This window comes from Amblyraja radiata, chromosome 15, assembly GCF_010909765.2.
Source record: "Amblyraja radiata isolate CabotCenter1 chromosome 15, sAmbRad1.1.pri, whole genome shotgun sequence".
In the NCBI taxonomy this organism is placed as follows: Eukaryota; Metazoa; Chordata; class Chondrichthyes; order Rajiformes; family Rajidae; genus Amblyraja; species Amblyraja radiata.
In genome coordinates this window covers 40872017-40887807 of record NC_045970.1, presented here as the reverse complement: position 1 = coordinate 40887807, position 15791 = coordinate 40872017, and the positions used below count along the sequence as shown (strand labels likewise).

Genomic DNA, 15791 nt, shown 5'->3' with positions numbered 1-15791 from the left:
CTCCCCCACAGTATCATGCAGGGAGGGAAATGCTCGCCGCTGGGCCTGGGTCTCCGTGATGCGGGGTGTGCTCGAGTGTCCTCGGGTATTGACCGGGCAATCGCAGGCCTTTCAGCCCCTCTCCGGCTCGCTGTACTGGCACTGATCCAACGCTGCACGCTGCCCTCGCCTGCCGCAAAACTCTTGTCTTCCTGCCGCATGTCACCCGACAATCGGAACCGTGTCTGCGTCCGTGGGCATCTGCCACACCTGGTGGGGGGGGGGGGGGGCCGCTACAGCGGCTAGTTAGGGCATTGGGTGGAGTCACAGCCGCCTCACGCCCTCCCCAACAAGTGGTAGCTCCGGGAGGCTGTGTCCGGCTCCAGTGGCTGGGGCCATCGGGGGGGCACCCAGGAGGGATAGTCGTACAGCACGGAAAGAGGCTCTTCGGTCCAACTCGTCCATACCTTCCAGGATGCCCCATGTAAGGCAGTCCCATTTGACCCACTTTCCATCTAAACCTTGTCTATCTGTGTACCTTCCACTGAAGGTCCATCCACACCTCACGCTGCCTCGACAAGGTACCAGCATAATCAAGGACCAGTCTCACCCCGGATACTCCCTGCACTCTCCCATCAGGCAAGAGGTACAGAAGTATGAAACCACACATCTCCAGATTCAGGGACAGTTTCTTCCCATGGTTATCAGGCAACTGAACCAACCTATCACCAACGGACCCAAGCTACCATCTATCTCATTGGAGAACCTCGAACGATCTTTAATTGGACTTTACTGGATTTTATCTTGCACTAAACATAATTCCCATTTTTCCTGTATCTGTAACACTGTGGAAGGCTCGATTGTAATCATATATAGTGTTTCCGCTGACTGGTTAGCACGCAACAAGAGCTTTTCACCTCTGTACACGTGACAATAAACTAAGCTAAACCTGTCCGAGTGTCTGTGAAATGTTATTGTACCTGCCTCAACCACCATCTTTGCTGACAGTTCGCTTCATGCACCCGCCATGGTCACCAGTTTCTTGTTTCTACTCCATCACCATGTTCAGACCAGGTCGGTGTCTGGAGTCTGTGTGGAGCTGGATCAGGCGAAAGTGTGGAGTCTGTGTGGAGCTGGATCAGGCGAAAGTGTGGAGTCTGTGTGGAGCTGGATCAGGCGAAAGTGTGGAGTCTGTGTGGAGCTGGATCAGGCGAAAGTCCATCTTCCCCCCCCGTGCCACAACCTCTGTGACCCCAGCTGAGAAATAATTATCTCCCGCTTGATTTCACTTTATTTCATTTAAAATCTTTATTCCATAAAAGAAGTTTTATGATTTAAATAAGGCAGGCTGTAAAAGCATCAGCTGGAATTTGAAAGGAAATGCATTCATGACCCTTGCCAGCAGAGAGAAGCACTGAAGCAGGAGCGGAGATGGAGGGAGGGAGGGAGGGAATGGGCGGTGACTGAAGACACAGATGTGGCTTCGCTCCTCAGGAATGGCCACACTTCATGCTGCATGGGAAAACAGGAGCAGGCCACTCGGCCTCTCACACCCATCCTACTGTTCAATGTGATCCAACCTCCCTGCCAATTCCCCAAAGCCTTCAGTCCCCGGATCGTTCACAAGTGTATGCAGCTCCGTTAAATGCTTCCAATGACCCTGCCTCCACAACTGTCAATTCCAGAGGTTCTCTGCTGTCTGCCAGATAAATCTCGACCCGCCCCTCAGTGGCCATCCCCTTGTGTTGAGACCATCCCCTTGTTCGAGACACTCTTGGTGATAACGGCACTGTGGCGCAGCGGTGGAGTTGCTGCCCTTACAGCACCAGACCCCGGGTTCCATCCTGACTATGTGGAGTTTGTACCTTCTCCCTGTGACCGCGTGGCTTTTCTCCAGGTGCTCCGGTTTCTTCCCACAATCCAAAGACATACGGGTTTGTATGTTCATTAGCCTCTGTAAAATTGTAAATCGTCCCTAGTGTATGTAGGATAGTGCTTGTGCATGGGGTGATCGCTGGGTCGGCACGGACTCGGTGGGCCGAAGGGCCTGTTTCTGCTCTATCTCTAAAGTCTATAGTAAACTGGTGTTGTCTCCCCCCCCCCCCCCCCACTGTATACAGACAGACCCTGCCTTCCCACGCCGTGCCTCAGCCCAATGATGGAGGAGGGGCTGTGAGGGCCCTGGGTGACTGTGTGTGGAGTGACAACCCCCGCCCCCAGGGCTCACCAGCGTCAGTTCCCTGACCTTCCTCGGCCTTCCACTGCCCAGCTGGAGTTCTAAACCAACCTCTTTCCCCAGGAGTAACTTGTTTTGTTCCCCCCCCCCCCTTGACTTTGTGCTGCACGGTGTAGGTGAGGGGAGGGGACAGGAGAAGTGAAGCTTTGACTTTCCCATGCACGGGGAGAGGCAGAGTGCTGGGTGCCCCTGCTGGCGAGCGTGAAGAGTCGTGATTCACGCACGGGCGGGTTGACCCACTGGGTCTTTGAGAGGGTGGTGGAGGAGAGAGGCCAGTGTGGTGACCCCAGCCTGTCGCACACTGGGCAGTAAGGTCGGTCACTGTGGATCGAGAGAGCGGTGTATGAGTATAGTAGAGCCGCACTGTTACAAAAGGCTTTGAGAAAAGAGATAGACATGCTTTTTTTTTTTGGCGTTAAGCTGTTGCATTGGAGAGTGAGTTAAGGGGCGGTTTACAGCCCCCTCCCCTCGCTCCGTTCCTGGGTCGGTGACTACTTGAGGGCAGCCGCTCTCTTGCTCCGGGCTCGCCGGTGTGAGGTGTGACCTGCAGAAAGAGAGAATTGATCAAACACACGTTCCTCACCCAGCCGGGGTCACCCACCCGGGGTCACCCACCCAGGGTCACCCACCCGGGGTCACCCAGCCGGGGTCAGAAGCCACAACATTGTCCATTAACTATCCCCACCCCCTCCTCTTGCAACCAGTCTGAGGAAGGGTCCCAACTCAAAACATCGCCTATCCGTGTTCTCCTCAGATGCTGCCTGACCTGCTGCGTTACTCCAGCGCGTTGTGTCTTGTTCCATTGACGACATCATTTCCACGGTGGCGCAGCGGTAGAGTTGCTGCCTCACAGCGCCAGTCACCCGGGTTTGATCCTGACTACCGGTGCTGTTTGTACGGAGTTTGTCGTTCTCCCTGTGACTGCGTGGGTTTTCTCTGGGTGCCCTGGTTTCCTCCCACATAGCAAAGACGTGCAGGTTTGTATTTAATTGGCATGTAAATTGCCCGCAGTGTGTAGGATGCGATGGTGGGACAACATAGAACTAGCGTGAACGGGTTATTGATGGTCGGCGCGGACTGTGTGGGCTGAAGGGCCAGTTTCCATGCTGTACCTCTAAACAAAACTAAATACATCTGTCCAAATGTCTTTTAAATGTTGTAATTGTACTTGTTCCCGTTGCTTCCTCTGGCAACCCATTGCAGACACGGACTACTCTCAGTGTAAATCCCCACACAGACGTAAAGCCGCGCTCCCTACCTTCAGCTTTGTGTCTCCGCTCGCCGTCCCGCCGCTCCCCCCGGTTGTAGTGTGACAGCCAGGCATTGTAATCATCGCCGAGCTGCGCTGTAGGTGTAATTCAGCACAGGTCAGCCTTGCTTTGGCCACTGTCCCTTCCCCAGGCCCACACCCAGTACAGGAACAGCACGGTGACATGCGCCAAGTGCCAGTCACGGACCTTCCCCGCAGCTTGGCAACCTCCCACTGCAGATCAACAGAGGCAGTGTGAAGCCAGTGGCAGTGTGAAGTCAAAGGCAGTGGGCAGCCAGAGGGAGTGAAGCCAGTGCCAGTGTGAAGCCAAAGGGAGAGGGAGTGTTCACCAGAGGCAGTGTGAAGTCAAAGGCAGTGGGCAGCCAGAGGGAGTCAGAGGCAGTGGGCAGCCAGAGGCAATGGACAGCCAGAGGGAGAGGGATTGTGCACCAGAGGCAATGTGCAGGCGGCAGTGTCTGGGAGTTGTGGACCAGGGTGAGCTGCCAGTCCGGGATGCTGGGCTCGGTGGTCATGGTGACAGAAGGGACTCCCACCTTTCATCAGCGCCTTAATCTCGGCCTCGCTCCTGTAGGTTCCCTCACTCCAAACCCCGCCAGACGACGAGGATGATCCGTGGGACGAGCTCCACGATGCCTCGGCCTCACGCCGCCCTCCCGACCCAGCCACCCCCTGCGAGGAGCCGGCAGACGCGCGGTGGGACTGTGTTCCTGTAAGAACAACAACAGGCGTTAACAACATTGCCTCCGTTCGAGACCCGGGTTCGCAGCTGAGCTCCGCCGCTGCTGTCTGTGTGGAGTTTGCATGTTCTCCCTGTAACCGTGTGGGCATCCCCCGCATCTCCACAACATGCGGGTGAGGTGAGGTAGTTCTGAGTTGCAGGAAGAAGGGATCACTGGCCAGGTGACAGGGAGATGGGGCAGGGACCAGTGTTGTGAGTGACCAACTGTTCCGACAGCAGCTTCAGACTCGCTGCACAGACACACGTGGCTGTAGAGAAGGGTGTCTGGTGTCTGTAGGCCAGCAAACTCTGGTCATGGTCACAGACCAGAGCCCAGACCCTGGCCCCACACCAGCGAGGTAGAGACTGGGACCCATCACTCTGTGTGTACATGTCTTATAGACCCTGGGATTGGATCTTGTAGAAACATATACAAATTCTTAAGGGATTGGACAGGCTCAATGCAGGAATAATGTTCCCGATGTTGAGTGAGTCCAGAACCAGGGGTCACAGTTTAAGAATAAGGGGCAGGCCATTTAGGACTGAGATGAGGAAAAACTTTTTCACCCAGAGAGTTGTGAATCCGTGGAATTTACTGGATGTTTTCAAGAGAGTTAAATATAGCTCTTAGGGCCAGCGGAATCATGGGATATGGGGAAAAAGCAGGAACGGGGTACTGATTTTGGATGATCAGCCATGATGATATTGAATGATGGTGAAAGCTCGAAGTACTGAATGGCCTACTCCTGCTCCTGGGGAGGGGGTGGTGAGGGGGGGGAGGGGGTGGTGAGGGGGGGTGGAGGGGTTGGTGAGAGGGGGGGGGGAGGGTAAGTGAGCACTGAGCTCATGCATCACATTATTTCCACTCCCGGCACGCACACTGGCGCACATGTAATCACTCCCTCCCTCACTCACGTTAGCGTGTGACTCACCGGCCCGTGTTAGATGACCATCGCCTCCGGCTGCCTCGTACGCTGTGGGAGATTGGAGAGAGAGGGAGAGAGACTTGGTTCCTGTGTTGTACTGTTCTACGTACTCCTCTCCCTCTCCCAGCGCCCCATGTCTGCATCTCCGACCAGTGCCAAAATAGGACAGTCGGCCCCTCGAGCCTGTCCTGTCCCACCGTTCACCATGATCATACCGCCCCTACCCACTCACCTCCCCATTCCTGGCTCCCCAGTTTGAACCCCCCCCCCCCCCCCCCAAGTACCGTTCCTTCAAACTCCAGCCCCTCCCCAACCCCGTCCCCCCCGGCCCTTCAGTCCCCCGCCCCGGCCCCTCACTCCCCGTCCCGGCCCCACAGTCCCCCCCCCCCCTCACCTCTGCGGTATTCCTCGTACGCTGTCCTGTTGCCGTTGAAGACTCTCTGCCAGTCAGTGCGGGGTTGGCTGGGTGATGCTGAGTGGTGGGACGTGGACACTGCCCAGCCGTGGTCTACAGGAGGACAACATTGGCGCAGGTTACAGTGTGAAACCCTCCGCTCTCCCACCCCCGCACACACAGCTCCATCCGGACGTACAGTCGGCACAGGCACATCGTCTCTTCAATGTTTCCCACTCGAATTAAACAATGAGTGTTTCTTCCCTCTGCAGATGCTGCCTTATCTAACATATTTTTTCGGAGCTGTAGTGAAGTGTGATTCGGACGAGCTGGCTGAGAGACACAGACTGATCCCCCCCCCCGTGACCCAAAACATCTCCAAGACCACCAATTCTCCCGCGTCTCTTAGCGAGAGTAAGGGGACCTGCAACCGGCGTCTAGACATCGACTGGTGCAGGTCGACGAGAGGCAGACCCAGTCCACAGTGCACACACCACACCCAACCACCCTGGCCCAAAATATCAACGGGGAAAACAAATTTGTGTGGGAGTCACAGCCCCAAGAGTCTCTGACCAATGTCTACAGATGCCCCGTAGAAAGCATCCTTTTTTTTTGTATCAACAAATAATTTAAATTCCAACATGATCAAAAAACCAAAACGAAACAAAGCCTAGGTGACATACCCACCAACATAATTACAGAATGACCAAACTATTCAGACATTAAATTACAAACAACTATGTTACAAATAACACGGACGTAATCCTGGTAAAGCGGCAAGCATCTGGCTCGGGCAAAACCCTCTTCCGCCTGGTGCCGTGACTCGCGGATGGCCAGCTTGGCCAGGCTTAGGAGCAACCCAACCAGGCCATCTTCGGCCCTGCCCACTCCCAAGATCCCGTCACCAGTCCTTCAGTTGCTGACAGCAGAGCCATTGTCTTGGAATAAAGGGGAGGTCATTTAAGACTGAGGTAAGAAAAAACCTTTTCACCCAGAGAGTTGTGAATTTATGGAATTCCCTGCCACAGAGGGCAGTGGAGGCCAAGTCGCCGGATGGATTTAAGAGAGAGTTATGCCCCTGTCCCACTTAGGAAACCTGAATGGAAACCTCTGGAGACTTTGCGCCCCACCCAAGGTTTCCGTACAGTTCCCGGAGGTTGCAGGTGGTTGCCGGAGGTTGCAGGTAGTGGAAGCAGGTAGGGAGACTGACAAAAACCTCCGGGAACCGCACGGAAACCTTGGGTGGGGTGCAAAGTTTCCAGAGGTTTCCGTTCAGGTTTCCTAAGTGGGACAGGGGCATTAGATAGAGCTCTAGGGGCTAGTGGAGTGAAGGGATATGGGGAGAAGGCAGGCACGGGTTATTGATAGGGGACGATCAGCCATGATCACAATGAATGGTGGTGCTGGCTCGAAGGGCTGAATGGCCTCCTCCTGCACCTATTTTCTATGTTTCTATGTTTCACTCTGCCCTCTAGGTGGAGTGGCGGTGCTCCTTGCCGTCCGGGGGCTGGCTACAAGGATCGCTAGAAATCATCCACTTGGGATGCATCACAGCTTGACTTAATGCTACCTGGTGTAATGCATGACTATACTTGTGTGTGGTCTGATATGGATATACGCAGACAAAGCTTTACACTGTATCAGTACGTGTGACAGTAATACGCCAACCCACCCTGCCCCACCATCACGCTCTTGGAAAGAGACCAGTTCCGCAGGTGAATCTGGAGTAGAAACTCTGGCCAATTCTCCGACCCCAGAGGTTGTAGTCACTGACTGTGTCCAAAAACCGTGAGTGACTGACTTTGAGCAGGGGGAGAGGTCAGAGTGATACCATCAATGAGGCCCGACAGTGAACCGATGGCAATAACAGCATCTCAGCTCAGGGATGCAAAGCCCAGAGCCAGCTTCTCCTGCCCAGAGACCCAGTGTATCCTGGGAATTCTGTCTGGGATCCGCCCGGGACAATGGCTGGGAATGCTTGCAGTGGCTGAGCCTGTCCACCAGCCCCTGGAACGCGGCCCATTCAGCTGCTCTGTTTAGACTCTGGAGATTCAGGGCGGAAACAGGCCCTTCGGCCCAATGAGTGCGCACCGACCAGCAATCCCCGCTGTACACTGGCGCCATCCCGCACGTCTTTGCAGTGTGGGAGGAAACCCGCAGAAAACCCACGTGGTCATGGGGAGAACGTACAAACTCCACACAGACAGCAGCCTTGGTCAGGATGGAACACGGGTCTCTAGCGCTGCGAGGCAGTAGCTCCACTTCCGCGCCACCGTGCCGCACTCTCACCTCTCAGGTACTCCTCATACGCTGTCTTGTTCCCATTGAACACCTTCACCCAGTCAAACTGCTGCCACTCCCTTGCCCCCGGCACGCCTGAGTTTCGGGGTGAAGTGTGGAGGACCCAGCCGTGATCTGCAGGAGGACAATGTGGAAGAGAGTGAGTGGACAGCCCGCCTGGTGGTGGTGGTGGCAGTGACAAGATGCAGCAGGAGCCCACGTCTCCAGGGGCACAGCCGCAGCTGGCAAACACCAACGTCGCACGGGGAGTGACGTCTCAATAAACCTCTGCTTTGTCCAACCCCCTGAGCGAAGGTCTGACCTGCCCAGCACGCCTCCATTTTGTAGAAAAGATTCTTACAGTCATACATAAAGGCAAGAGCGGAACTCGCTATCAAAACATGGAGGGGACGGGGGACACAATTTTTTGGCAGCCACGTGCAGATGCGCACACTCACACGCGCGAGGCTTCGGAGGCAATTTCTAATCTTCAATTCAGCGCTAAAAGCGGAGATTTTAAAATCGGGATCACAAAAACTTGACGGGGATCTCCCCCACATCTCAAAACATGGGGGGACGTGTCCCCTCTGGCCCCTCCTGGGTTTTCCGCCCCTGCGTAAAGGGAACTAACACCTGCGTCTATCTACGGGGGAATGAATGTTCAGATGCAGCAACTCCAGAAGCCCACTCCCCAGACCCTTCGTCCCCAACAAATACGGTTGTCATGACGATGAGTCATGATGATGATATGCGAATATCTTGACCTTTGTATCAGATAACTTGGAGGTCAGATCGCATGTGCTCTGTGTAAGCCTAGGCAGGAGGCCATGGCTGAGTGAGATAATAAACACAGAGACCAAGGAATGTAACCTGTAAATATTGTGTCAGTATCATTATTATTCCACATCTGAGACCAGGATGTGACAACGGGCACCACAACCCCCAACTTGCTGCCCCGTATCCCAAACCCCCCTCCCCCCCACCCTGTCCCACATCCCCTCATTCATCCCACCGCTCTCTCCCCACACCCTGCACTGCCTTCATCTTCCCCTCTCCCCACACTGCCCTGACCTACGCGGGGCAGACTACCCTACACGTTCCTCTCTCCCCACACCCCGACCCACATGTTCCTCTCTCCCCACACCCCGACCCACATGCTCCTCTCTCCCCACACCCCGACCCACATGTTCCCCTCTCCCCACACCCCGACCCACATGTTCCTCTCTCTCCACACCCCGCGGGACCCACATGTTCCTCTCTCTCCACACCCCGACCTACCCTTCATGTTCCCCTCTCCCCACACTGCACGGACCTACTACACTGGGGACCTACCCCTCATGTAGCCCTCCAGGCTGGTGTCGTTGTTGTACGTCCCCGCTCTCCACAGCACTCCGTGGTGCCCTCCAGCACCTCTCCTGAAGACTCGCGGATCAATCAGTCCGTTCTCTGAAACAGCAAGAGGCGGCTTAGGGTCACACAACATCGGACATAGCACAAAAAAAAGACCCTTCGGCCCACAATGTCTGTGCTGAACATGATACTAAGTCAAACACATCCCCTCTATCTGCACGTGGTCCATACCCCTCCATTCCATGCCTGTCCATGTGCCTATACAAAAGTCTCTTAAACGCCACTATTGTATCTGCCTTCACCACCACCGTTAGACGTGCGTTTCAGGCACCGACCATCCTCTGTGTAAAAGAACATTTGCCCCGCACATCTCCTTTATAACCTTCTCCCCCACCTCCACCCCATCACCTTAAAACTATGCCCTGACGTTTTTGAAATTTCAACCCTGGGAATAAATGTTTCTGACTGTCTACCCTATCTGTCTCTCATAAACTCTTATCAGGTCTCTCCTCAGCCTCTGACACTCCAGAGAAAACAATCCAAGTCTGTCCAACCTCTCCCTGTAGCTAAAACCCTCTAATCCAGGCATCGTTCTCGAAAGGGGTCAAGGAAAGAGCGTTCACATCGCGGCCCTGTTTCCACCAATCGTTCCACCACCACGCACAAGAAGCACAAGAGAGACACCATTGTATGCAGGTGCCGAGACGTGTGTTCAGCTCTGCCTGAACAATTTCTAATCTTGTGATGTGGACTCGATAAGAAGAAGAAGACCCTCTCTAAAGCCTCCACATCCATCCTCTAATGGGGAGACCAGAACTGCATTCAAGTTCTAGGAGCAGAATTAGGCCATTCAGCCCTTCAAGTCTACTCCGCCATTCAATCATAGCTGATCTATCTTACCCTCTCAATCCCATTCTCCTGCTTACTCCCCACAACCACTGACACCCTTACTGATCAAGAAGCTGTCAATCTCCACCCTAAAAATATCCATTGGCGGCTTCCACAGCCATCTGTGGCAATGAGTTCCACAGATTCACCACCCTCTGACTAAAGAGTTCCACAGATTCACCACCCTCTGACAATACTCCAAATGTGAAATAACCAAAGTTCTACAATGCTGCATCATGACTTCCTGATTCTCACACCTAATTCCAGAACTGTTCAAAGCCAGCACACCATGCACCTTCTACACCACTCTTATCAGATTGTGCTTCCACTTTCAAGGAGTCATGGACGTGTTGACGTACTATGATTTTGAATGTACATCAGATTGTAATGGCGTCTCTTCCCCGTGACCTACCTTGCATATACTGGATCATTCGTGGGGCAAGTTCAGAGTATACAACCTGCCCTGGGGGTCCAGGGGGTCCAGCGAAGTGGGGCCTCATTCTGTCACCTGCGGAACAGAGACAGGGTTAGCAGCAGCTGTGTAGAGAGGGAGCTGGGAACCCACCCATCGTCCAGGGACACGGGGGCACAGGCAGTCTCATCGTTAGACCCAGCGGGAGGTGCTACCCAGTCCAACACATTACACAGACCGGCACACAAAGTGTACGAGCAGCTAATTCCCCAGGGCTGCTGCACAGTCAGGCTGGGGGGAGGGAACACGACCCCTTTGAAGGGGCGAGCTAAGTCAGGTCTTTAAAATGGAGGGTTTGAACAACGTGGACACAGTGAAGGAGGTCAAGAGTCAACAGTGCTACTGGGTACCAATGAAACGAAACAATGACATTCTTACTTGCAGCAGCCTTACACGTTGGAAATGCAATGACATTGATATATAATCAAACACTAATTTTATACCATAATCAATAGCACAAAATCAGTAAAACTAGGTAACCATAACAGTGCAATAACTGAAGTTGGTAGTGCAGCCAAAGACACAGTCTGTAGAAGATCACAGTTGCTGAGGTCAGTGTTGTGCAGTCCTCAAGAGTTCTTGCTGGGAAGAAGCTGTTCTTGAACCCAGAGGTCAGGGTTTTCAGGCTCCTGATGGTAGCAGCGAGATGAGAGCGCGGCCAGGGTGGTGTGGGTCTTTGATGATGCTGGCTGCCCTTTTGAGGCAGCGCCTCTTGTAGATCCCTTCGATGGTGGGGAGGTCAGTTCCCGCAATGGACTAGGCAGCGCCCCCTACAGAGTGTGCGGAGAAGAGCACGGATTGCGGGACTGGTGGGGATCAGAGAGGCAACAGGAACCAGACAAGGGAATTGTCAGTGTAGGCGGAAACAGGGGTTGTCCTTGGATTTCTTGTCTCAGCCTCTGGATGGACACCTTGGAAGATTGAGGAGGAATGTCGACGATTGCTCTATTGAACTTCTGCAGTTGGAAGATAGAGAGCCTACTATCAGGCCTGGCTTGGTAATTCAAACGCCCAGGAACACCTAGTGGTGGACACTGCCTGGTCCATCACAGGCACTGACCCTCACCATTGAAGGCCCATCACAGGTACTGACCACCACCATTGAAGGGATCTACAGGAGGCACAGCCTCAAAAAGGCAGCCAGCATCATCAAAGACCCACACCACCCTGGCCACGCTCTCATCTCACTACTACCATCGGGAGGAAGCCTGAAAACCTTGACCTTCAGGTTCAAGAACAGCTTTTTCCCCAGCAACCATCAGGCTCTTGAACACTGCACAACACCAACCTCAGCAACTGTGATCTTCTATGGACTGTGTCTTTAATTGCACTGCAGACTGCACTGTGTTGTCCGTGTCTTTGGCTCACTTAGTTTTGTAGTATTATAGTTTCATAGTGTGATTGACTATTAATTAATTGTATTGATTGTTAGACATTATCAGTCTGTGACTGCTTTAGTGGTGCTGTCTGGCTGCAGCAAGTGAGAATGTGGTCGTTCTGTTGGTGACATATGACACACTCCTGACTATTGCCTACCGTCCCATGTCCACACCAATCCTGCGGGATCGCCAGGCTGCCCGGACGTTCCGGTCACCGACATGGACAGTAAACCGGCCACTGCCGGAGAGAGCACGGCACTTACTGGAGAAGTAGTCGATGATCTCGCTCTTGAGCTGTTGCCGGTCCTCGGAACCTAAGCTGCCGCCTGCCGGTCCTGGTGGGCCAGGGGGCCCTCTCACACTGTAGCCCGAATCTGGGGGGACATTAACACACGCGCACACACACGCAAGCACACACACGTACACAGGCAAGCACACACACAAGCACAAGCAAGCACGCACACAAGCATTCACACACACACACGTTTTTTTTAAGCAAAAATAATTTATTCAATTATTTACAATAATATCTATAATACTAAATGATTCAAAAACAATACCCACCACCATAGTACAAGTAAAACAAGTATTCTTAAATTACTATTTCCCCATCCTTCTTCAGGGTGCATTCCACACCCCGCGGTGACCAGCGGCCCCGGAAATCCCCAGGGCGCCAGTGGACAGCGCTGAGTCTCTTTCTAGTAGCACCCGGGCGCTACACACACACACACACATGTTAGTGTGGGGCCGGACCGAGAATGAAGCAGAGAGACACCAGCCCGTCCTCGCAGCACAGAGAACCCCACTCCCCCCCCCACCCCTCCCTGATGCACGGCGTGGTGTGGCAAACCCACGCAGGCCTTTCACAGTTGCACCCTGGAGAGTGCTGTAGAACCGTGAGACCTGGGAGTCCGGTGCACGCCTCCCTAAACACAGAAAATGTCCACACCAGCAGAATACCCACCCCCCCAGCAGACCCCCTCCCCCCCTCTGCAGGAGGTGAACTTACTCTGAAGGTAGGTGACCACGTCTTCCACACGGAGGTTCCCTCCCAGTCCGGGGGCACCTGCTGGGCCGGGCAGCCCCCGTGGTCCAGCTGGTCCAGACTGTCCGATCACCCCGCTGAAACGCGGGCCTGTGGTCAACAACACAGCTCCCATTACACACCGTTACCCCGGTCCCTCGTCCCTTGCTCCCCCCACCACACCCCACCCACGCCACCCTCCCTCCCACTCCACCTCCAAAACATGTCCCCACCCTCCCTCCCGCTCCACCTCCGAGACCTGTTCCCACTCCCCACCCAGCCCCCACCTCCAAAACATCCCCACTCCCCCCATCCCTCAGACAAAGGGTCTTTGACCTGTTGCCCTCTCAACAGAGGCTGCCCGACCTGCCGGGTACATCAAGCTTGTTCAGTACAAGCACCTGTGGTGGGGGGTCACAGGATTATGAGGGTTCATGGGTTTTATAAGATCCCCAGGGTCACGGGGGACATGGAGCTGGGAGCATGGAGGTCCCCGGGTCACGGGGGGTCCCAGCACAGTGTTCTCAGCCATACTCACTCTGCAGCAGGGCCAGGAGCTGGCTGCTGGACATGGAACCGGAACCAGGGGCTCCCGGAGGACCGGGGGGGCCTCTCGCCCCGAGACTCAGCCCCGAACCTGAGGGAGAGGCAGGGACAGTCGTTAAACCACAGTCACACAGCACGGGAACTGGCCCTTCCGCCCAACCCCTCCACACCGACCATCTACCCTAATCCCACCTGCCTGCCTTCTGCCCCACATCCCTCTAAACATTTCCCACCCATGTACCAGGCTATTAACCGTTGTCATAGCACCTGCCTCAACTACCTCCTCTGGCAGTGATAGGCACAAAGTACTGGAGTCATTCAGCCGGTCAGGCAGCATCTCTGGAGAAAAGGAATAGGTGATGTTTAGAAACTTTATCTATTCCTTTTCTCCAGAGATGTTGCCTGATCGGCTGAGTTACTCCAGCACTTTCTGCAGTTCTTTGTTTCTATTTTTTCTGGCAGCTCATACCACATACCTACCACCAACTGAGAAAGTTCCCCTTGCGACCCTTTTAAATCTTTCCCCCTACCACATTAAACCTCTCGTTTTACATTCTCTTACCCTGGGAGAAAGACGACACCCCTCGTGATTTTATAACCCTGCTCAAGGTCATTCCTCATCCTCCTGTGCTTCAGGGAAGCAAGCCCCAGTTATGCAGCCTCTCCTTATAACTCAACCCTCCGGCCCTGGGCAGCATCCGTGTACATCCTGCCCACAACCGCTCCAGCATAATCACCTCTTTCCTATAGAGTGGCGACCAGAAATACGGACAATGTCCCAAGTGCCGTCTCACCAACAGGTTGTACAACAGTACTGTGACATCCCAACTCAGTGGGCCAAGGCAAGCTTCTGCACCACCCCGTCTACCTGCGTCATCCCATTCAGGCAACTCTATGTACTGGTACACCGAGGTCTCTCTGTTCCACAACACCTCAATGTGGATTTTAACATCAAGGAGCTCGCCGTCTTGGATAGAGACTGCAGATGTCTGGAGCTCCAACGACATGAAGGTTCGACCAGCCCCGACCCGGGGTCCGATCGCTCGGCGCGGGGGAGCTGAGATCCCCCCCGATGCAAGAGCTTGATCGCCCCGACGCAGAGGGCCCGACCGCCAGCTACGGGAGCCAAGATCGTCCCGTCAACGGAAGGCTCGAGGCCCCGGAACACGGGAGGACAAAGAAAGGAAGAGATTGAACTTTTTTTCGCCTTCCATCACAGTGGGGAATGTGGAGGAGTCACTGTGGTGGATGTTTATGTTAAAATGTATTTTGTGTGTTTTATACTGTTGCTTTTTATTGGTATGACTGTATGGCAAATGAAATTCCTCGTATGTTGCAAAACACACTTGGCCAATAAAGTATTATTGTATTGTATTGTATTATTGTATTCGCTGTATATATTCTGTTTTGGTTTAAATTTCCTAAATGCCTTACTTTGTACCTGGCTGAGTTAGATTCCATTTGCCATTCCTTGCCGGTCATATTCTTAATCAATCTTTCCCCTCTCTCCTTCAACTCATATCCTCTGGTTCTTGATTCCCCAACTCTGGGTAAAAGTATTTATCTTATCTATTCCCCTCATGATTTTATACACTTCGATGAGATCACCTCTCAGCCTCCTGCGCTACAAGGAATAAATCCTAGCCTGCCCAACCTCTCCCTGTAACTCAGGCCCTCGAGTCCTGGCAACATCCTCGTAAAACTTTTCTGCACCCTTTCCAGTTTAACACCATCTTTCCCATGGCAGGGTTACCAAAACTGAATACAATACTCTAAATGTGGCCTCACTGACGACTTGTACAGCTACAACATAACGTCCCAACTTACTCAATCCCCTGACTGATGAAGGCCAGTGTACTGAAAGCTTTCTTGACCTCCCTATCTATCAGTGATGCCTCTTTCAGTGAACAATGCAACCTGCACTCCTAGATCGCTCTGCTCTACAACACTACCCAGAGCCCCGACATTCACTATGAAGGTCTTGCCCTGGTTTGACTTCCTAATATACAACACCTTGCACTTGCCTGCATTAAACTCCATTTGCCATTCCTTGCCCCTGGTGCTGTAATTCCTGGCACCCGTCTTCTCCCCACGAGTATTTTCTCCCTCTCCCACGAGCCCTGGTCCTGCCTGCAGCTGACCTACCCTGGAGAAGGGGAGTCCCAACCTGCACCCCGTCCCCTACCCCATCTGCACCATCCCTCCAGATGTGTCCCTCCCTCTCCCTCTATGTACCCTCAGCATGACTGTCCTACCCTCTCTCCCTCAGCCCTTCCGGTTGTGGCCCTCCCTCTCCCTCTCTTTACCCGAGGCCCCTGGGCAAAGCCCA

General features: G+C 53.8%; 1 protein-coding gene across 1 annotated transcript in view; it reads right to left on the bottom strand.

The window, feature by feature from the left end:
* Positions 1-1262: 1262 nt before the first annotated feature.
* LOC116981291 (collagen alpha-1(XVII) chain-like) overlaps positions 1263-15791 on the bottom strand; it is a 38720-nt gene continuing 24191 nt past the window's right edge. Inside the window, exons 29-39 of the mRNA XM_033034200.1 lie at positions 13455-13553; positions 12902-13027; positions 12156-12266; positions 10454-10549; positions 9136-9249; positions 7813-7938; positions 5524-5637; positions 5136-5177; positions 4019-4192; positions 3474-3560; positions 1263-2759 (exon numbers count right to left, since the gene is read on the bottom strand). Coding sequence (XP_032890091.1) covers positions 2707-2759; positions 3474-3560; positions 4019-4192; positions 5136-5177; positions 5524-5637; positions 7813-7938; positions 9136-9249; positions 10454-10549; positions 12156-12266; positions 12902-13027; positions 13455-13553 — 1142 coding nt within the window. The 3' untranslated portion in view covers positions 1263-2706. The remainder of the gene's footprint in view (positions 2760-3473; positions 3561-4018; positions 4193-5135; positions 5178-5523; positions 5638-7812; positions 7939-9135; positions 9250-10453; positions 10550-12155; positions 12267-12901; positions 13028-13454; positions 13554-15791) is intronic.